At 58.9% G+C, this 20,163-nt stretch overlaps 2 protein-coding genes across 7 annotated transcripts in view; both read left to right on the top strand.

Moving 5' to 3' along the window:
• SPEG (striated muscle enriched protein kinase) overlaps nucleotides 1-15,497 on the top strand; it is a 58,755-nt gene extending 43,258 nt beyond the window's left edge. For 5 of the 6 annotated variants that reach the window (XM_070386148.1, XM_070386158.1, XM_070386174.1 and 2 more), the window contains 19 exons: nucleotides 247-304; nucleotides 855-932; nucleotides 1,039-1,217; nucleotides 1,745-1,771; nucleotides 2,394-2,546; nucleotides 2,709-2,751; nucleotides 4,026-4,094; nucleotides 4,332-6,333; nucleotides 6,826-6,957; nucleotides 10,033-10,149; nucleotides 10,301-10,468; nucleotides 10,567-10,689; nucleotides 10,839-11,006; nucleotides 11,132-11,747; nucleotides 12,222-12,461; nucleotides 12,542-12,765; nucleotides 13,600-13,675; nucleotides 13,900-14,049; nucleotides 14,424-15,497. In XM_070386148.1, coding sequence (XP_070242249.1) covers nucleotides 247-304; nucleotides 855-932; nucleotides 1,039-1,217; nucleotides 1,745-1,771; nucleotides 2,394-2,546; nucleotides 2,709-2,751; nucleotides 4,026-4,094; nucleotides 4,332-6,333; nucleotides 6,826-6,957; nucleotides 10,033-10,149; nucleotides 10,301-10,468; nucleotides 10,567-10,689; nucleotides 10,839-11,006; nucleotides 11,132-11,747; nucleotides 12,222-12,461; nucleotides 12,542-12,765; nucleotides 13,600-13,675; nucleotides 13,900-14,049; nucleotides 14,424-14,616 — 4,816 coding nt within the window. In that variant the 3' untranslated portion in view covers nucleotides 14,617-15,497. The remainder of the gene's footprint in view (nucleotides 1-246; nucleotides 305-854; nucleotides 933-1,038; nucleotides 1,218-1,744; nucleotides 1,772-2,393; nucleotides 2,547-2,708; nucleotides 2,752-4,025; nucleotides 4,095-4,331; nucleotides 6,334-6,825; nucleotides 6,958-10,032; nucleotides 10,150-10,300; nucleotides 10,469-10,566; nucleotides 10,690-10,838; nucleotides 11,007-11,131; nucleotides 11,748-12,221; nucleotides 12,462-12,541; nucleotides 12,766-13,599; nucleotides 13,676-13,899; nucleotides 14,050-14,423) is intronic. The other variant, XM_070386166.1, reaches the window with a different exon arrangement.
• Nucleotides 15,498-17,726: 2,229 nt separating this feature from the next.
• Nucleotides 17,727-19,704, top strand: SPEGNB (SPEG neighbor). Its single transcript, XM_070380071.1, has 3 exons — nucleotides 17,727-17,803; nucleotides 17,910-18,039; nucleotides 18,662-19,704. Exons 2-3 carry the CDS (start codon nucleotides 17,969-17,971, stop codon nucleotides 19,344-19,346), a joined length of 756 nt encoding a protein of 251 aa, XP_070236172.1. The 5' UTR covers nucleotides 17,727-17,803; nucleotides 17,910-17,968; the 3' UTR covers nucleotides 19,347-19,704.
• Nucleotides 19,705-20,163: the final 459 nt, after the last annotated feature.

Below are 20,163 nucleotides of genomic sequence, written 5' to 3'. Positions count from 1 at the left end.
ACCGGCAGGAACCTAGGCTCAGAGAGGTTAGGTGACTTGCCTGAGATCCCACAGCAAGTGAGAGTTCAAGCAGGGTTGTCCCATCTACGCACCCGGATGACGGGAAGGGGAAGATGCAGTTGATAACTGGTAGCAGATGTGCTTTTTGGGGAAAGAGAACCCTGTGCTGAGCTGGGACCCAACCGGAGCTCTGGGAGTGGGCCCAGCTGTTGGCACTGGTCACTGTTTCCTTGATCCAGGACATAGCTGCACAGAAGAGCTTCTGGAGCGAATGGCCAGGAAACCCACCGTGTGTGAGTCTGAGGTGAGGGCAGTGGGTGGGAGGGGCCAGGCTGGGCACCAGCGTTCACCCACCTGATCTCTGAGACCCGAGGGGTGCATCCCAGGTGTGCCATCTGTGGCCACAAACAGGCCAAGGTGGTGTGGATAGCACTGTTAGGCAGGCAGCAGACCCCCACACTGGGACTTGCACTGTCTTCTATAAATCTCAGCACCTACCCTGGCCTCCAGCTCTGTTGCTTCTCAGTCTTCCTCACATAAAGATCACGTAGACGTTACCCCAGAAGGAGCCCCATCCAGACTCTGTTCAGTTTCAGTGCTATCCTGCCGTATAGGGCTGTACAAATTGTGCACTGCACAATTCTACTTATTATCATGTAAATGGTGTCCTCCTCTAATTGTGCTGTGCTCAGCCTGTGCAGCTGTACATGGAAACCCTGAACCTCAGTAACCCCAAACCTATGTATCGGCCCCCTCCTGAAGGCCACTTCCCAGGCATAGCCTGGCTTCTTGCCACAACCCTTGTGGTGATCAAACATAATACTCCCTGGACTCTGGGCCTCCTGTCTCCACAGATCCGGGCCTACATGCGGCAGGTACTAGAAGGAATATGCTACTTGCACGAGAACCACGTGCTGCACCTGGATGTCAAGGTGCGATGCAGGTGGGGGTGGGAGCAGGCAGCACCTGTGGGAGCCAGGCCCCTGGGTTGTCCTCCCCTCAGCCCTCAGCTCTCACGTCTCGCCTTGTGTCCCACAGCCCGAGAACCTGCTGGTGTGGGATGGTGTTGAGGGCGAGGAGCAGGTGAGGATCTGTGACTTTGGGAACGCTCAAGAGCTGACACCGGGAGAGCCCCAGTATTGCCAATACGGCACACCTGAGTTCGTGGCGCCCGAGATTGTCAACCAGACCCCTGTGTCTGGAGTCACTGACATCTGGTAACATTGGCATGCTGGGCTTCTGGGGTGGGCCGGGGCAGCTTCCCCCCATGCCATGCTGAGGACTCACTCAGGGGCAGAGAGGAGCTTTACTAAGCCTGGATGCCTGCCTTCTCTGACAGTCAGCTGCTGACCTTGCTCACAGGGGTCTCCTGCCCTTGTTACTACCTCCCTTTCCTCCCTCAAGGCCAACCCAGCCACTCAAGGCCTCAGCCCTATAGTCCTGGGTGCCACACCTCCCCACCTACAGCCACCTTGCCTCACCCCCAAGTGAAGCAGGCATAGTCTCTTGGTCCGCAGATTCCTCCAGACTTCCTAGGCCAGCCTTGCCATGATCCTTGAGTCCTCCAGGCACGTTGTGACCTCTGGATTCAGGGTCTTCCCCAAAGGAGACTCCCCGTACCTGTTTGTCCATGGCAGTGTTCACAGGGAGGACCCTTCCTCAGTAGATCAGCAGTGGCCAGAGGATTGCTCACTTCTGGTGGAGCGGGGCTTCCCTCTTACCGCTCACTCTCCTTTCCCCACAGGCCCGTGGGTGTCGTCGCCTTCCTCTGGTAAGAGCCCCTCTGCTCTCAGGAACCCCGTCTCCTAACAGTTTCTCGTAGAAGGCCCAAACGTTGGCAGAGCCTGGGGCAACAGAACATTTGAGGGCTGCAGCCTGCCCCTTCTCTTCCATGCCCTGGCTGCTTCCTACACTGGAAGGGGCCTCACGAGCATAAACGTGGACACGCTGCCTGCGTGTCCAAGCTTTGTCCACCGCCATGTGCCTCCATAAGGGGCGGACACGCTGGTAGTATGCTTGGGAAGGCCAGTGCTGACTCATTGCCATTAAGACAGGGGACTAGTCCAGAAGACTAGAAAGGGAAGGGCCGGGGCTCCGGGGACATATCCCCTGGCCACAGACTCCTCACTGCAGGGACGGGCCGCGGCTGGGGGAGGGCTGGCACAGGTCTGCTAGAGCACGGGCCGAGGGCAGGGGTCTGGCTGCCCAGGGCTCAAGGCAGTGCTGCCATCAGGGGGCCGAATAGGGGCAGGACGGGCAAGTATCTGCAAGATTCTGCACAGATTCACCCAGCGCCCCCTCCCGTCCCCAGCCCTGTGCTCCTGCTGGCTTCCTACTCTCTCCTCTCAGCCCCAGGCGCCCCACCCTCACTGCAGCCCTCTCCACCCATGCAGCCTGACCGGAATCTCCCCGTTCGTTGGGGAAAATGATCGGACGACATTGATGAACATCCGAAACTACAACGTGGCCTTCGAGGAGACCACGTTCCTGAGCCTGAGCAGGGAGGCCCGGGGCTTCCTCATCAAAGTGCTGGTGCGGGACCGGCTGTGAGTACGAGACCCAAGGAGCCTCCCCACTGCAGAGTTCCCCCACGCCGCCCCAAGCCTTTGCCTGTAGACAGTCAGTCCCCCAACTCCTTAGTGGCCCCGTTTTCCCAAACGTTTAATGAATGAATGATAAATGCCTTTTTAATACTCCTTCCTTTACAGGAGGCCTACTGCAGAGGAGACCCTGGAACATCCTTGGTTTAAAGTGAGTCTTGTCTTGCGAAACGGTGGTAGAAGAGATGGAAGGAAAGAGAACGTTATTAGCAGCTCCATTTATTGAGTCCCTCCTGTGTGCAGTAACCATGATATGCATTTTATTTACGTATAATCTGTTAGCCTCACAATAGCTCTACAAAGGAAGGTATTATCACTCCCCTTTGGCTGATAAGGAAACTGAGGCTCAAATTGGGGTATCATGGACTGCAAGGCACAGGTCTGACCTGCCCCCTTCCCTGACATCCTAGGGATCCTCACGAGAGTTCTTCTTGGCTCTTGAGCCCAGCCCTGGGCCTCCTCACTCCTGGGGCTCACCTCTCTCCTGCCTTGGTCCTGCATACTGTGGTTGGTGGGTGGCCTGGCTGGTTTGTCCTCTTGGTTTTGAGCTCCCTATGGGCAGAGTTCTCACTCATCTTCAAACCCCAGCACCGCAGGGCATAGCACCAGGCAGAGGGAGGGGTTCAGCAAATGACCCAGTAAAAGCAAACTGTTCATGGAGAACTGTGCTGGGTCAACAGAAGGCTGAGGTCATTCTGGTATCTGTGCTTGGAATACAAGCCTGGTCTCTCAGATAAGAAACGAGCTCTGAAAAGGACAGCCTGGGTGGGTGGCTGAGGAGAGCATCTGAGGTCTGGCCCACCAAGGCTGCAGATGTCTGGGGCTCTGGCTCTTCAGGAAGCCAGTTGGTAAACTGGGGAGCAGGTTTCAAGTGAGGGGCCTGAGCACAGGCCTCCCAGGACAGCCAGTGTACCATGATAGGGCAAGCCCTGGTGTAAGGTCTGGAGTCTGGGAGCCACTGATTTCCTCTCTCTGTACTTGCACTTGTGCTCAGTCGCTTCAGTCGTGTCGGACTCTTTGCAGTGCTATGGCCTGTAGCCCACCAGGCTCCTCTGTCCATGGGATTCTCCAAACAAGAATACTGGAGTGGGTTGCTGTGTCTTCCTCCACGGGATCTTCCTGACCCAGGGATGGAACCCACATCTCTAACGTCTTCTGCATTGGCAGGCGGGTTCTTTACCACTAGCACCATGTGAGAAGCCTGAGGTGCCTCTCCATTTAGCTTCAGGGAATTTGTCCACATGTGGGCACCTTGACGGTGGGAGTTGTTGTGACAGACCCCCCTGGGAAGGGAGCCTGAGGAGCTCAGACTCGATGCTGCTGTATCTGCTGTCCCCTCCTGTGGACGTTATCTCTGCACTGCTGAAGCCCGAGCGTTAGGGTTGATGGAGGACTTTCCCTCAGGCCCTCTTTCTTGGTTTACAGGCACAGGCAAAGGGTGCAGTGGTGAGCACGGATCACCTAAAGCTATTCCTCTCCCGGCGGAGGTGGCAGGTAAACTTGGCTGAGCCCCACCTCTGCCTTCTTCTTCAACATGCTACAGCTTGCTCTAATGCTGCCTTTTCTGTCAGATGCTCTCACTTCTGTGCATCTATCTTCATACACTTTTTAATTCTCTCGGCTGCCACGTCTGCCTGCGTTAGGCCTTCTCCCCTGAGGATGAGGTGGGCCTGAGTGGGTCAGTTTGGCCCCGAAGGGCCCTCAGGTCTGACTCTGGTACCCTGTCTCCAGCGCTCCCAGATCAGCTACAAGTGCCACCTGGTGCTGCGCCCCATCCCGGAGCTGCTGCGAGCACCCCCGGAGCGGGTGTGGGTGGCTGTGCCCCGAAGACCACCCCCTAGTGGAGGGCTGTCCTCATCATCCGACTCTGAAGAGGAAGAGCTGGAGGAGCTGCCCTCTGTGCCCCGACCTCTGCAGCCTGAGTTTTCGGGCTCCCGGGTGTCCCTCACTGACATTCCCACTGAGGATGAGGCCCTCGGGGCCCTGGAGGCTGGGGCGGCCACCCCCATGGACTGGCAGGAACAAGGAAAGGCCCCCTCTCAGGACCAGGAGGCCCCCAGCCCTCAGGCACTCCCCTCCCCAGGCCAGGAGTCCCCGTCCGGGCCCAGCCCCCGGCGGGCAGAGCTCCGCAGGGGCAGCTCGGCTGAGAGCGCCCTGCCCCGGGCCGGGCCGAGGGAACCGGGCCGGGGCCTGCACAAGGCAGCGTCCGTCGAGCTGCCGCAGCGCCGAAGCCCCAGCCCGGGGGCCACCCGCCTGACCCGAGGAGGCCTGGGTGAGGGCGAGTATGCCCAGAGGCTGCAGGCCCTGCGCCAGCGGCTGCTGAGGGGTGGCCCCGATGATGGCAAGGTCAGCGGCCTCAGGGGCCCCCTGCTGGAGAGCCTGGGGGGCCGGGCTCGTGACCCCCGGCTGGCGCGGGCAGCCTCCAGCGAGGCAGCACCCCACCACCAGCACCCACCTGAGGCTCGGGGCCTGCAGAAGAGCAGTAGCTTCTCGCAGGGTGAGGCAGAGCCCCGGGGCCGGCACCGCCGAGCAGGGGCACCCCTTGAGATCCCCGTGGCCCGGCTGGGGGCCCGCAAGCTGCAGGAGTCTCCCTCCTTGTCCGCCCTCAGCGAGGCCCAACCACCTAGCCCCGTGCGGCCCAGTGCAGCCAAGCCCAGCATCCCTAAGTCTTCAGAACCTCCTGTGGGCACCCCCAGTGAGGCTGCACAGCCTCCAGCACCCCAGCCTGCCCGAGAGAAGGCCCCAGAATCTACGCCAGAACCAGCTCGGGGCCCCAAGCCCACACAGCCCCCGACAGCTCTGCAAACCCTAGCGCCTCCGCTCACTCCGTATGCGCAGATCATGCAGTCGCTCCAGCTGCCAGGCCAGGCGCAAGGCCCCCCACAGGGCGCAGTCGTATCTCCTACATCTCGGTCTCCAGCATCTCGGTTGGAACCCAAGCCCCACCCGGCTGTGTTCTCCAGGGTGGCCTCCCCACCTCCGGGAGCCTCCGAGAAGCGCCTGCTGCCGGGAGCCGGAGCAACCCCAGGGCCAGCCGAAAAAGCCCGGGTCCCGGCGGTCCCCCGCAGGCCAGGGAGCAGTCTCAGCAGCAGCATCGAGAACCTGGAGTCGGAGGCCGTGTTCGAGGCCAAGTTCAAGCGCAGCCGGGAGTCGCCCCTGTCGCGGGGGCTGCGGCTGCTGAGCCGCTCGCGGTCGGAGGAGCGCGGCCCCTTCCGCGGGGCTGAGGAGGAGGACGGCATTTACCGGCCCAGCCCGGCGGGCACGCCGCTGGAGCTGGTGCGACGGCCCGAGCGCTCGCGCTCCGTGCAGGACCTCAGGGCGGTCGGGGAGCCGGGCCTCGTGCGCCGCCTCTCGCTGTCGCTGTCCCAGCGTCTGCGGCGGACCCCGCCCGCGCAGCGCCACCCGGCCTGGGAGCCCCGCGGCGGGGACGGCGAGAGCTCGGAGGGCGGCAGCTCGGCGCGGGGCTCCCCGGTGCTGACGGTGCGCCGGAGGCTCAGCTCCACGCTGGAGCGGCTGTCGAGCCGGTTGCAGCGCAGCGGCAGCAGCGAGGACTCGGGGGGCGCGTCGGGCCGCAGCACGCCGCTGTTCGGCCGGCTGCGCAGGGCCACGTCCGAGGGCGAGAGTCTGCGGCGCCTGGACCTCGCGCAAAATCAGCTGGCGGCCCAAGCCGGCGCCGCCACGCCTTCCGCGGAGTCCCTGGGCTCCGAGGCCAGCGCTACGTCGGGCTCCTCTGGTGAGAAGGGGCCCCAGGAGGCGAAAGCGTAAACAGGTGTGGTGGGATCTGGCGGGGGCGAGGCTGGTATGTCAGGTGCGGGGAGAATGAGAGGGCCAGGGACTCCCAGCGCAAAGAAGCGGAGACATTTCTGGAGGCCCCCAGGACAGAACTGGCAGGACTAGGGCGGCAGAAGGCTGAAGGATAGAGGCTCTTGCAGGAGCCGGCCGGTGTCGAGGCTTAGTCGCTTCGAGTCTTTGTGACTCTTTGTGGCCCTATGGACTGTGGCCTGCCAGGCTCATTTGTTCATGGAATTCTCCAAGCAAGAATACTGGAGTGGGTTGCCATGCCCTTCTCCAGGGGATCTTCCCAACACCCAGGGATTGAACCCTGGGTTTCCTGCATTTCAGGCAGATTCTTTACCGACTGAACCACCAGGGAAGGGTCAGGGCTAGAAGTTCTCTATTCCCTGGTAGTGGCTGGGCAAGTGCTCACAGGCTTGGTTCTTCACAGCTCCTGCAGAAAGTCGAAGCCGCCTGCGCTGGGGCCTCTCTCGGCTGCGGAAGGACAAGAGGTTGTCACAGCCTAACCTCTCTGGCAGTGTCCAGGAGGATTTGGGTCACCAGTATGTGCGCAGTGAGTCAGGTAATCCAGGCCTGCTGGGTGAGTAGCCCCCTGCGAGCCCCAGGGAAAAGTTATAGCCGGGTATAACTTGGCTACAAGTTGTAGCTTGGAGGAGCCCTGGCAGTGGTGGAGGGGGCCTGGAGTCAGGAAAGAACAACAATCATCATAATTGCTTCAGCTGCCATTAATTAGCAACACCAAGTGTCCTTTAAGCACTTAACAAGCATTGCCTCACTCGCCCCTCGAACATTGCTTAGGAGCTAGTTTTGTCATCTGCCTATTTTACAGGTGAGGGAACAGAGGCTTAGCCATGCTAAGTAGCTTGTCCAAGTCACAGAGCTGATAGTAAGTTGGACTGTATGACCCTCTGCACCCAGAGCCCAGAAGTGGCTTTGTGATATCGTACTAATGCCTTTCTTTGGTCAGCTGCCCACCCCCACCACACAGAGGTCTCTGTCCCTGGGTGTGATTCTGATGGAGCTCAGGATCGGACTCCCTGTCCCTCAGCGCCCCCTGTGCTGTGTGTACACAGGATTGTTGTGTGTGTTCTCATTTGCGTCCAACTCTTTGCGACCCCACGGATTATAGCCCGCCAGGCTCCTCTGCCACGGAATTTTCCAGGCATGAATACTGGGGTGGGTTGCCATTTCCCGCTCCAGGGGATCTTCCTGACCCAGGGATCAAACCCTCGTTTCTTGAGTCTCCAGCATTAGCAGGCAGATGCTTTACCCCCTGAGCCATCTGGGAAGCCTGTGAACGTGCTCCCAAAGACACTCTTTCTCTCCCAGCCCAGAGGCCCACAGTCTGGACTGTGCCTTCAACCTTCCATTTCTCTATAGCCCTGAACACCCGATCGCCCCTCCCTATCCCCTCTGCCCCCACCAAAGGCTCTGCACACAGACAAGCCACCTCCGGGGCTCTTTCCTGGGGGGAGCAACACCTGGGATATGCCCTGGTCTATCTCTCTGCCCACGTCCCGGGGCTATGGCGGGGGAGGTATTTCCCCCCTGGGTCACCTCAGTCCTCCCCTTGAAAGTGGGGAGCATTACTCACGGATGGCAGAAGTTCAGGAGGCCAGGGTTTCCAGACCAACCTGCAGAGAGGAGCAGGCCCACCACACCAGGCTACATGCAGGGCCTTTATCAGTCATAGATCTCTTCTCCAGTTTCCGATAAAACTCCTCAGAACTGTTCCAGATGCATCTCAGCAGGGCTCATGACTGAACATGTGACCTCGTCCCTCCTTGGCTGGTGGTGGGGGAGTCTGGGCATCTCACTCTAGGCAGTGGGTGGAGGGGGCTGTAGTGAGGGAAGAGGAGGGAGGGAGGCCGGCCGGTGGGGGCAGGGGCAGGGAAGGAGGGGTGGGGGGTGGGGGGTTGCATAGAGAGAGAAGCCAGCCCGAGGCCTGGGGACAGTTGATCCCTTTCCACCTGGGGCCCCCCCTCCCGACTCCATGTTGCTTGTGCAGCTGGTTTCTTGCCAAGGCCATGTCTCCTTACTTCATCCTCTGCCCCTCTCCCCTCGGGAAGAAGGCTGTCCCACATCCACCTTCCCAAGTCGGGCTGGCCCCTGGGAGGATCATGAGTGGGACTGGCAGAGCTGGACCAGGGTCACTTTTCATCTCTCCTTCTCCTTGGCTCCGTCTCTCTCCCTGCTACCCAGTATCCTCCTTGATCTGAAGGTGGTCATTGACAAAACCATATTCCCTTTATGTTGATGGCACCTGGGTGTGGGAGCCCTCCTAGGGGAGCGCTGGGGTACAGTGGGAAAAGGGGCAGGCTGACGTCCTGTCAGCCTCTTCTGCAGATCCTCTTCTCCCAGCTCATCCACACCCCGCCCCCTGCTGGTTCCGCAGACAGGCAGGAGCCAGGGCTCCCAGGTGTATCTACCTCTCAGTCCACATGAAAGAAATCCACCCCCCACACACACCACTACCATCACCAGACCAGGATGGGATTTTTCTAAAAAGACATTCCCAGGGAGCAGAAGTGCAAATCCTCAGGGCACTAATGAGCCACAAGGCCAGCAAAGACCTGGAGCAAAGGCAGTGGCCATCTGCAGCCCTGCCGTGGGCCCATTCACCAGCCTGCTGTGAAGCCAGCTTTGCTGAAACAGCCTCTTTGGGGGTCTGTGCTGGCTTCTCCACTGGGCATGTTAACGAGATAATAATCACAACAATAGAAGCTAGCATCTATGAGCGTTTATTATATGTTAGACATCTGCTAAGCGCTTTACTTGCCTCTTTGAATGCTCATGACAACTCTGTGAGCTTGGTGTTATTTTCCTCAATTTACAGACATGGTCTAAGGTCATGTAGACACGGTGTCTTTCTGTTTCAAAAGCTCTTGCCACTTAGCTGATCTGTAGGAGGGTGTAGAAGGTCTGGGACAGGTGCCCCAGACCCTAGCGGGGACAAGGGATGGGGGAGACTGACACACTTTCAGGGTCTGCCCCAGGTTTGCCTTGACTTTAGGTCTTTTGAAATTGCACATTTTGACTGAATGTATGTTCAGTCTTGGGAGTCTCAGTTCAGGTCACCAGCTCCTGTCACTTGTCCTATAGTACCCCAGAATGAATGGGTATTGCAGGAGCTTAACCATTGTAGTTTTTCAATATTTGTTTTCATCTTATTTAGCAAGTGCTTATAGGGACTTCCCTGGCATTCCAGTGGTTAAGACTCTGCTACCACTGCAAGGGGGCTCGAGTTCAATCCCTGGTCAGGGAACTAAGATCTTGCATGCCGTGCAGCATAGTCAAATAAAAATAAAACAAAACCAGGTGTTTGTAGAGCACTTACTTAGTGCCAAGCTGTGCTTAAAGTGACTTACAAACATACAAGGTAGCAACTACGACATGTCTTCAATAATCAGTGAAGGGAAAAGATAGTTGTACACACAGCAAGTGCCTGGGAAAGTCATGCTCACCCCAAAGGAAATTCTCAAAGGCAAGACCTCCTTCCCCCATCTGCCTGGGAAGAGATGGCCTTTCACTCTGCCCTCTGCAGGCAGTGCTAGCTCTCACATGCCTCCTCCCCTCCATCAGCGGTGAGGGAGCCGGGGTTCCCGCAGACCCATGACCATCTTTGCTGTCGCTTCAGACTTTCCCCCAGTCTTCCACATCAAACTCAAGGACCAGGTGCTGCTGGAGGGAGAGGCAGCCACCCTGCTCTGCTTGCCGGCAGCCTGCCCTGCACCCCACATCTCCTGGATGAAAGGTGAGGCGATCACATCTCCTCCAGAGAGAGAGGAGTAGGCAGGTGGCCCCACGGCCAGGGGATGTTCAGCGGGAAGTGGCAGCTGAGGGGGCCCAGAGGACGCATGTGCTACTTCACTCTGCAGCCCGTCCTTCTCCTCTTTTGCCCGCAGACAAGCAGTCCCTGCGGTCAGAGCCCTCGGTGATCATCGTGTCCTGCAAAGATGGTCGTCAGCTACTGAGCATCCCCCGGGCGGGCAAGCGGCATGCGGGGCTCTATGAGTGCTCCGCCACCAACGTCCTTGGCAGCATCACCAGCTCCTGTACCGTGGCTGTGGCTCGTGAGTCCAGGGCAGGGACCCAGGAGGCAGTGATGTGGGTGGTGGGACAGGACTCGATGGGGTGCAGGGGCTCACTGGGGCTCCACTTCTCTCACCAGGTACCCCAGGAAAGCTAGCTCCTCCCGAGGTGCCCCAGACCTACCAGGACACAGCACTGGTGCTCTGGAAGCCGGGAGACAGCAAGGCGCCTTGCACATACACGCTGGAGCGGCGGGTGGATGGTGAGGGACTGGCAGGCTGGTCAGGGGTGGGGGGCAGGTGGAGAGTGAAGTTGGGGAGACAAGTACCTTCCCTGAGCTCCTCACAGATGGCACTGGGAGCTTGGGCCACCTCTTCTGTGGCCTCAGCCCCTGCCCCATGCTGCCTGTAGGGGAGTCTTCCTGGCACCCCGTGAGCTCGGGCATCCCCGACTGCTACTACAACGTGACCCACCTACCAGTGGGCGTGACTGTGAGGTTCCGTGTGGCCTGTGCCAACCGTGCTGGGCAAGGGCCTTTCAGCAACCCTTCTGAGAAGGTCCTCGTCAGGGGCGTGCAAGGTCAGTGGGATGGCGGGGGTGGCCAGGGAGGGCAGGGTTACTGAGCTCCAGGTCCAGCCCCTTCTTGGAGCACCTGGTTTTGCCCCTGAGGCACCATGGTGATGGTTTTCTCTGTCTCTACTTAGATTCCTCAGCTCTGCCATCTGCTGCTCACAGAGATGCCCCTGTTACCTCAGGGCCAGCCAGGGCCCCGCCTCCTGACGCTCCTACCTCACTGGCCCCTCCCCTGAGCCCCTCCCCAGCTCCTGCTCCCCCAGGCCCCCAGGCAGCCCCTCTCGGCCCTTCATCTTCCCCAGCACCCCCCAGCCAGGCCTTGTCCTCCCTCAAGGCTGTGGGTCCACCACCCCAAACCCCCCCACGAAAGCACCGGGGCCTGCAGGCTGCCCAGCAAGTAGAACCTACCCCACCCAGTGCCCAGGACTCCCCAAGTGAGCCCAGGTCTTCCGTCCCTGACACTGGGACCCCCATCCCAGCCTCTGCCCCTCAAGTGGTGAAAACAGCCTCTTCCTCAATGCCCCTGTATATGGTGACCTCCTTTGTGTCTGCACCACCAGCCCCTGAGCCCCCAGCCCCCGAGCCCCCTCCTGAGCCCACCAAAGTGACTGTGCGGAGCCTCAGCCCAGCCAAGGAGGTGGTTGGCTCCCCTGGGGGTGGTCCCCCCAGGGCTCCTAAGCCAGAGGGCACCACTCTTCGACAGGGCCTTCCTCAGAAACCATACACCTTCCTGGAGGAGAAGGCCAGGCAAGCGGGACCAGGGCTGGGGGAGGGAAGGAGGACAGAGGTGGGGAGTACATGGAGCTTTGGCAGCAACAGGGGTTCAGAGAGAAGACCAGCCTGGCTGGGGAGTTGGGGGTGCCTGGGAAGATGAGATCTGGGTCCTTAGCCTGAGTAAGTTCAGATTTTCTCTGTGCCAGGCGTCATGCCCAGCGCTTTGGCCTCGTGATCTTAATTTTCACAACTGAAAATTAAAGAGAGACGTTGCATTATTCCATTCCATGGATGGGTTGGGGAGGTTACAGGATATGCCTGAAGTGCCGAGTCAGTGAAGAGCAGAGCTGGGACTCAAACCCAGGATCCCAGGAGTGAACTCCAGGGCCCACCCTGGGAACCACAGCATCCTTGCTCCCAGGGATCCCTGCTTACCCTCTGCTTAGTTGGCACAGTACAAGTGCTCCCTCCCTCCTCTGAGCCTATGATATGCCCCCCAATGCATAGGGGTCGCTTTGGTGTGGTGCGCGCCTGCCGGGAGAATGCCACTGGGCGAACATTCGTGGCCAAGATTGTGCCATACGCGGCCGAGGGCAAGCGGCAGGTCCTGCAGGAGTACGAGGTGCTGAGGACCCTGCACCACGAGCGGCTCATGGCCCTGCACGAAGCCTACATCACCCCGCGCTACCTCGTGCTCATCGCCGAGAGCTGCGGCAACCGGGAGCTTCTCTGTGGGCTCAGCGACAGGTGGCTGGGCATCTGGGCGGGCAGGGAGCTGGGGTGGGGGAGCTGGGCTCGGCTGTCCCCTGATACCCCCATCCCTCCAGATTCCGGTATTCAGAGGATGATGTGGCCACCTATGTGGTGCAGCTGCTACAAGGCCTGGATTACCTCCATGGCCGCCACGTGCTGCACCTGGACATCAAGCCAGACAACCTGCTGCTGGCCCCTGACAACGCCCTCAAGATCGTGGACTTTGGCAGTGCCCAGCCCTACAACCCCCAGGCTCTGCGGCCCCTGGGTCACCGCACGGGCACACTGGAGTTCATGGGTGAGGGCACCATGCTATCTAAGGGGGGAATGGGGTACTCGCAAAGGGGCAGCAGCCAGGGCTTACCCCACTTCACCCACACACGTGGCATTTATTGAGTGCTTACTGTATGTGAGCCGCGAATTAAGTCCTTTCCGTGGATTTTTTTCAATTTTTCTTCACAGTAGCCCTGGAGATTGGCATAATATTACCTCTGTTTTACAGATGAGGAAACAGAGGTGCAGGGAGGTGTTTGTTCAGTATCAGTGTACATGGTAGACCCAGGATGTGATAAACACAGGAGAATTGATTATTAATTTATATAAATAAGGGAAACTAGCTACCATTTAGCTACCTGCTAAATACTCTGTTCATCATCTCCATTCCCTAGAATAACTGTGCAAGCCACACTTTACAGAGGAGGAAATGGAAAGCCAGATGGGTTTAGTACAGTGCTCAGGGTCCTGTCACTAGAAGGGGCAGGCTGGGATTAGAGCCAGCCCAGCTGATTTCAGAGGCTCTTAATCTCGGTGTTGGCCATACTCTTCGTGAATGAGCGCCTACCTTTGGAGCTGATCTGAGACAGCTTGTGATCATCTGCTTCTTAGCTCCTCTGTAGTTCTGGGGACCCCCACACATACACATTCAGTGCCTGGGATGATTCCTCAGGTGCCCCAAGTCTCGCCTGGGGGCCATGCAGCCCACCAGTATCCGGGGCCTGCTGCTCTGCTTGTACCCATTGTCTGGTGACCTGGGCACCATCCTGCTTCCCAAGCCCCCAGTGGCGTATTCTGCCTCTCTCTGCTCCCTTGCCACCCGGAAGCTGGCTCACCATGGGCTCTTGTCTCCTGTCAGCTCCTGAGATGGTAAAGGGAGACCCCATCGGCTCTGCCACGGACATCTGGGGAGCGGGTGTGCTCACTTACATCATGTGAGTGCCCCCAGGCCCCACCCTCTGCTTGCATCCCCACGTCCCCACCCACACATGCATGTGCACTAGTCATGCACACATACACACATGCATGTACACACACAAATATCCAGGTATCCTTGTCCCCGAGTGCTGTGCCCCTAGAAATCCCCACACTACTGTCCCCCTGGACCTGTGAGTTGACCCTCAATCTGCATCTCTTAACTGAACTGTCTCCTCTGCAGGCTCAGTGGACGCTCCCCATTCTATGAGCCAGACCCCCAGGAAACAGAGGCTCGCATTGTGGGGGGCCGCTTTGATGCCTTCCAGCTGTATCCCAACACATCCCAGAGTGCCACCCTCTTCTTGCGAAAGGTCCTCTCAGTACATCCCTGGTGAGTGGGTCTCACACCTGCCAGCCTCCCAGCATGACCTTCTCCCAGCCTCACACTGCCCTGGCCCAGCCCACACCTAAGCCCCCCAACTCCTACCCCACACCAATAATACACTGCTGCTGCTATTACTACGGTTACTACTCCTACTTCTCCTAAGTGGCTGTTCTGCCACCATTTAAAGCCCGTAACAGCCCTATGACACAGGCAGAATCATTGTCCCCATTTCAGAGACTGGGAAACTGAATCCCAGAGATGTCCAGGCTCATTCCCTAGGGATGAATCCAGGATTGGGAGTCCTGTCTCTGGGAGGGTGGAGTCTGTCCTCCTCTGGGAGCCATGCCTCCAGCCTCACTGTCCCTGGCTTGGCCTGGCAGGAGCCGGCCCTCCGTGCAGGACTGCCTGGCTCACCCGTGGCTGCAGGATGCCTACCTGATGAAACTGCGCCGCCAGACACTCACCTTCACCACCAACCGGCTCAAGGAGTTCCTGGGCGAGCAGCGGCGCCGCAGGGCCGAGGCCGCCACCCGCCACAAGGTGCTGCTCCGCTCTTACCCAGGCAGCCCCTAGCGCCTCGGACCACAGCCCGGCCTTGCGGGCTTCGACTTGGGGTTCCCGCTGACGCCCCGGGACATTCCAGGGCCCCCGTGGAGCCGGGTGGGCCCAGGGGGGCTTCGGACACCACCAGCACCAACATCCGGCCGGGCTATTACCTCATGGACCTGTGGGGACAGAGACCCTGGGCTTCGGCCAATGCCACCCAGCTGGAGTCAGAGCCGGAGACCCATGGGCCAGGCTGGGTGGAGTCAGGATCAGGTCAAGAGGGACAAGGAGGGAATGGGCAAGTGAGGAAAAGAAGCTGAGGCATAGGGAGGGGGAGACTCTATGGAGGTTCCGGGGGAGGGAGACTGAGCATCTGGGGGAGAACCAACCCAAGAGGGTGTGAATGAATGGAGAGGAGGAAATGGGGGAAGCCCGGGGTGTCTACAGGCCAGGGGCTGGGAGTGTCACTGAAGCAGGGACAGGACGTGGAGACAGTGCCAGAGAGCCAGAGGCAGTAGGTGAGAGAGGGCAGCGAGGTGGGAGAGGGAGAGGAGAGAGGACTCAGGTGGGGGCGCGCGGCCAGCTGCCAGCCTCCCCAGAAGGAGAAGCGTGGAGGGCTGAAGGCTGGAGGCGGGGTCTCAAGCCAGCAGCGCTTTCCTCCTATCCCGGTGAACGCAGCGCTGGGCCCTCTGCGCTGGCCCGAGGATGTCCCCACCGCCTCTCTGTGGCCTTCACCCTCCTTCTCATTCATATTTATTTATTTATTGACTTTTATGAAGTCTCCCTGCCATCCAATCCCTCTTGCCTATGTTGTCCTGACCATCCCCACCCCACCCCCAGCCATCCAGCTGTCTGTGCAGCTGTCTGTCTATCTGTCACAAGGAAAATAAAAACAGCAAGCAGCAGGACCTATGTGTGTGGTCTATGGGGAGGGATGACTGGGGGGTACAGCGCGTACACAATGCCAGGGTACTGGGACGGGGCATTCCAGCCTTTTCTGGACCAGTGAGAACCGAGGTATACCACCTAGCACCTTAGGACCTTCCTCCCCTGCCCTCTGACCCTCCTGGCCCCTCACCTGTCCCTTATTCCTTGAGAAAGGAAAGATGTGGGTGTGTTTCTCCCTCTAAAGTTTCTGAAATCCTGGCAGGACCACTGAATCCCCACCCCCAGCCTCTAACTATATGGGTGGCCCCGACTTCTTCTCACATGTTCCATCATCGCAATGGGAGGATGCTGGGCTCTGGAAGGGACCAGCCCACACCCCCATCCTGGCTCAGCCTTCTTCACTCTGTTCAGGGGACAGGGCAGCTCTGTCCTGACCCCTGGAGCAGAGGGGGTTTCATCATGATGATTGGTGAGAGCAGATGGTGAAAGAGCTGTAGAGGAAAGCAGGGCAGGCTCATGCGCCCACGCTCTGTGTCAGAGCACCAATCAGCACACTCACACCAATCAGCTGTGAGTGCCGTCAGTGCGCCTGCTGCGATGGGGCCATAGATAAGGATTTTCTTGGGGCCCAGGGACACTAAGTCTGGCCCTTCTTATTCCCACGGCAAGCCAGGGATCCACTGGGTGCTAAGGTACCTTGACTCTAGCGGCCCTCCTGCAGTGCCACAGAAGGATCACTGGGTCCTGTAACTGGGCTGCCCTGCCCTGAGGTGGATGGAGGGGGAGCCAGTTCTTGTGTCCAGAGGGACTGTGCCCCACTGTCCCTCCCCAGACTGAAAACTCTGTTCTTGGCCATGTAAAAGGAATAAAGCCTTTCACCGTGAGCACATTGAGCTGGTGCTGGTGTGTTGCTGATCAAGTTTGAGGCTCCCTTGGCTGTAGTCCAAACCACCTTTTGCCCAGCCCAGCCTCTCTGGCTTCTCAGGACACAAGGGAAGAGCCAAACCCCATCATCATAAAATAACAGAATATTAGGGCCAGCTGGAAGGGGCCAGAGAGCCACCTTTACCACCTGCCATTTTAGCGATGAAGATATACAGTTTGCCTGTGAGAGTCTCTAATCCCCTACACACTGCAAGTGTTTTCATATAAAAATGAGGTGCCTGAACTCATATCTTGATAAATGGTAAAATTCTTCTCCCGTCCCCCCTCTGATCTTGAGCTTCCCTCTCATCTCCATTGGAAATGGCATGTGAACTGCTTGTTCCAAACCCGGAGGAGCAAAGGTAATTTATGTCAACAGAGCCGTGTCAAAACTGCTCTGATCAAAAGCTGACAGCGCTCCACACCTGGCCAGGCAGTTACAGTGAAGGGAAGCAAGGCTTATCTAGTGCCCTGGCCTGGGTGGACTGGACTCCAGGCAAATCTTAGAGGAGTTAGCCCCCTCACCCCCGGTGGTCTGATGCCCCTATACACCAGCTTATGCCCAGGGAGGGAGCTTGGGCAGACCTAGAGGGTCAGAGTCAGTGCCAATCTCCAGGGACAGTGTAGCGCAGCCAGACCCTACGATGTCCCGTGGAGGGGAGTGTGGGAATGGGGCAGCAGGAGGGGTGGCTGTTCTCAAAAATCCTTAAGGTCCCTTCTAGGTTTATCTGTTTACCACCAGGAGGCACAGCGTGGAAATGACAACCCTAGACTCCTGGGGTTGGGGGGAGTAAGGTGTTTCCAGATTGGTCCTGACTGCCACGTGGGCCTCTCATAATTGGCTAGCTGGACAGTGAAGCCCATCGCCACTCTGGCTTTATTCAAGGGCACCTCCAACAAACACTCACACCCCTTAACTGACTGTGTCCAGGACCCACATGTTGTCTCTCTCTCCAGAGACTGACCTGAGTGTAAACTTCCCCAGCAGGGAGCTGAGTCTCCTGTCGACCTGAAGCTGTGCCTAGTTCTCCTGGAAGTGAGATGGATAGCCCCTGCTCTGGGAAGGGGATGGGGCCATGCCCAGCTGCCCAGCTCTCTGGGTGCTGATGTATGATGCACCCCAGAGCCGCCCAGGTTTCCCCTGAGGGCTGCCCCAGTGGCTGAGCTAGCATCCCAGGCATCCTCAGGCTAAATAAGGAGACTGTGTGGGTCAGGGAATGGAGGCTGGGTCCCCGGGGGCTTGGGGCAGCCACGCCAAAGAAGGCAAGGAGGGGAGCCATGTATAAAACCTGGGCCTGGGGCTGAACAACTACCCGTGCCCTGGCCCTGCCGTTTGGAAGGCCATGCCGCCTGCCACCCAGCAGGGTGAAGCTGAGCCCTCACAGCGAGTCTAGATCTTCAGGTCAGCCTAGACACTCTCACATAGGGGGATGTTCTGAACCTACAGGAAAAGGCTGAAATTCGGAATCTCTGTGTCAGCCTAGACCTCTTTGTTTCCTGCTCCCCAGCTCCTGCCAGAAAACCAGCGGCTGTGTTCTGCTCCGCTGCGGCCCCTCCCCCTGGATGTATGCTGGATATCAATGACCCCCAGGTTCAGAAAGCAGCCATTCGCATCCAGGCCTCTTACCAGGACCACAGGTAAGGGGGAGCTCTGGAGAATTGCTGGAGGAAGGGAGCTGGAGCTGCAGAACGCTCACGACTGCATTTGGGGGATGGGGGTAGACTGTATTTGGGGGGTTGGGGAGACTGATGCTGAAGCTGAAACCCCAATACTTTGGCCACCTGATGCGAAGACCTGACTCATTGGAAAAGACCCTGATGCTGGGAAAGATTGAAGGCGGGAGGAGAATGGATGGATGGTTGGATGGCATCACCAACTCGATGGACACGAGTTTGAGTAAGCTCCAGGAGTTGGTGATGGACAGGGAAGCCTGGCGGTGCTGCACTCCATGGGGCCGCAAAGAGTCGGACACGACTGAGTGACTGAACTGATACTGACTGAGCACAGTGTCATGTACCTGTAGGGTCACTGGACTTAGAGTAGAGCGGTTTCTGAGGGGTGGAGGGGTGGCTGCCAGAGAAGACAATTTTACTAACAATTCAGGAGCGGCTGCCTTCCCTACCCACCCCCACACGTTTAAGGGTCTAGTGGGCTGGGTGGTGGGTGGGGAGCAAGGGATGCTGTACGGATGGACAGGGCTGCAGGTGGGCCCGGGCCGTGTCATGAGAGCTTGGGGCCTGACTTGGACCGTGCGGGTAGGTCCTGGAAGGAGCTGCGCGAGAAGGGGCCACCGAGATTGTTGGAGCCGCTGAAGGACGTGGTGCTGCTGATGGAGGGCGGAGCGGCGAAGCTGACTTGCCGCGTTTCGGCTTTCCTGGACCTATTCATCCGCTGCGGCAAGGACCGCAAGGAGCTGCGCGACGGGCCCAAGTGTCGTTATGTCTTCAAGGACCCTGACGTAGTGGCACTGGTGGTGCACGATGGCGAGATGGCAGATCTGAGCCAGTACAGCGTCAACGTAACCAACCCCTTCGGCCAGTGCTCCGACTCGGCGCGTATCCTTGTGGAAGGTACTACGCGCCCTGGGGGCAGCGTCACCGCGCGGAGTAGCACCAGTTGGCGGGCGCCCACAGCCTGGTCTTGCTGCGCTTACCGCTGGGCCTCCCCGAGTCCGCCTGGGGATGTGGCCCAGCCCCCGCACAGCCTGAGCCGCAGACCAGGGCGCAGCGCCGGCCGTGCGCGTACTCCTTTCCTACCCACAGAATTCCATCCCATCCAGCCTATGAAGTCCGCTAAGGGCTTCAGTCACGCTATTCCAGGGCCCCAAGGTCACTGCGAGCCAGAAGCAGAGGCAGGGTTAGAGCCCTGGTCTTCTGGCTCTCAGCCCAGGGCAATTTCCGAGGCATCGCTAGATGTGCGAACATTTCCAGATTTTCAGCCCTAGAATCTCTATTGATCCTTCTTCATTAACCTCTGCGAAGGGCGGGATTAGTCCCGCTTGACAGTTGAGGAGATGATGCCCCAGCGAGGTTAAAGACCTGCCCACCATCACACAGCGAGCTTAAATCCATCTAGTATTTAGAGATGGGTATTAGCTGGGGAGGTGATGCCCTGCCTGCCTCATCTCTAGGTCCTTTTACTGGGTGGCAGTCCCTCTCCCTTCCTCTAGTTCCAGCGAAGATTCAGAAGGGATCGGATAAACACTAAGGCGCGCAAAGGCGCCAAGGTAACGCTGATTGCCGAGATCCTGGGTAAGCCTGCGCCCGACGTGGCCTGGGCCAAGAACGGGGAAGAGAAGAAGACTACAGGTGAGGGCGAGGACTTGCGCAAGGACAGCACCTGGAGCGGGAGCTTGGGCGGGGCGGGGGTCCAGAAATTGGCGGGAGTGGGACGGGGGCGGGGAACTGGGAGGCGAAGAATGGAGTTCAGTACCCCGGGCGGAACCCGCGTAAACTGACCCCAGGCCCTGCCCTCCCCTTCTTCCCATCTAGAGTGTTCTTTGAGATCGGCAGTACCACCGCGACGCTGACTATCCGCCAGGCCACGCCGGAGGACAGCGGCAAGTACGAGGTGTAAGTGGAGAACAGCCTGCGCATGGACCATCCATCGCTCGCGTGGATGTGGCCTGAAAGGAACCCTCAGACCCGTCGCCCTGGCCGGAGCCCCGGGTGGGTGGGTCAGACCACCCTCCTTCATCTTGCTTAATAAAGCTGCTCTCTGACCCTCGGCGTCTATTCTGTTCTTTTGAGACGCCATTTCCC

Source organism: Bos mutus, chromosome 2 (genome assembly GCF_027580195.1).
Source record: "Bos mutus isolate GX-2022 chromosome 2, NWIPB_WYAK_1.1, whole genome shotgun sequence".
In the NCBI taxonomy this organism is placed as follows: Eukaryota; Metazoa; Chordata; class Mammalia; order Artiodactyla; family Bovidae; genus Bos; species Bos mutus.
Note: the sequence above shows the minus strand (reverse complement) of the source record. Positions and strands in the feature narration are given on the sequence as shown.

What these genes read in the sequence shown, in the direction of transcription:
- SPEGNB (XM_070380071.1), top strand. Translation starts at nt 17,969, where the DNA reads ATGCTGGATATCAATGACCCCCAGGTTCAGAAAGCAGCCATTCGCATC. An exon ending in GCCTCTTACCAGGACCACAG is followed by an intron (nt 18,040 to 18,661) that starts GTAAGGGGGAGC and finishes CCGTGCGGGTAG; the next exon opens with GTCCTGGAAGGAGCTGCGCG.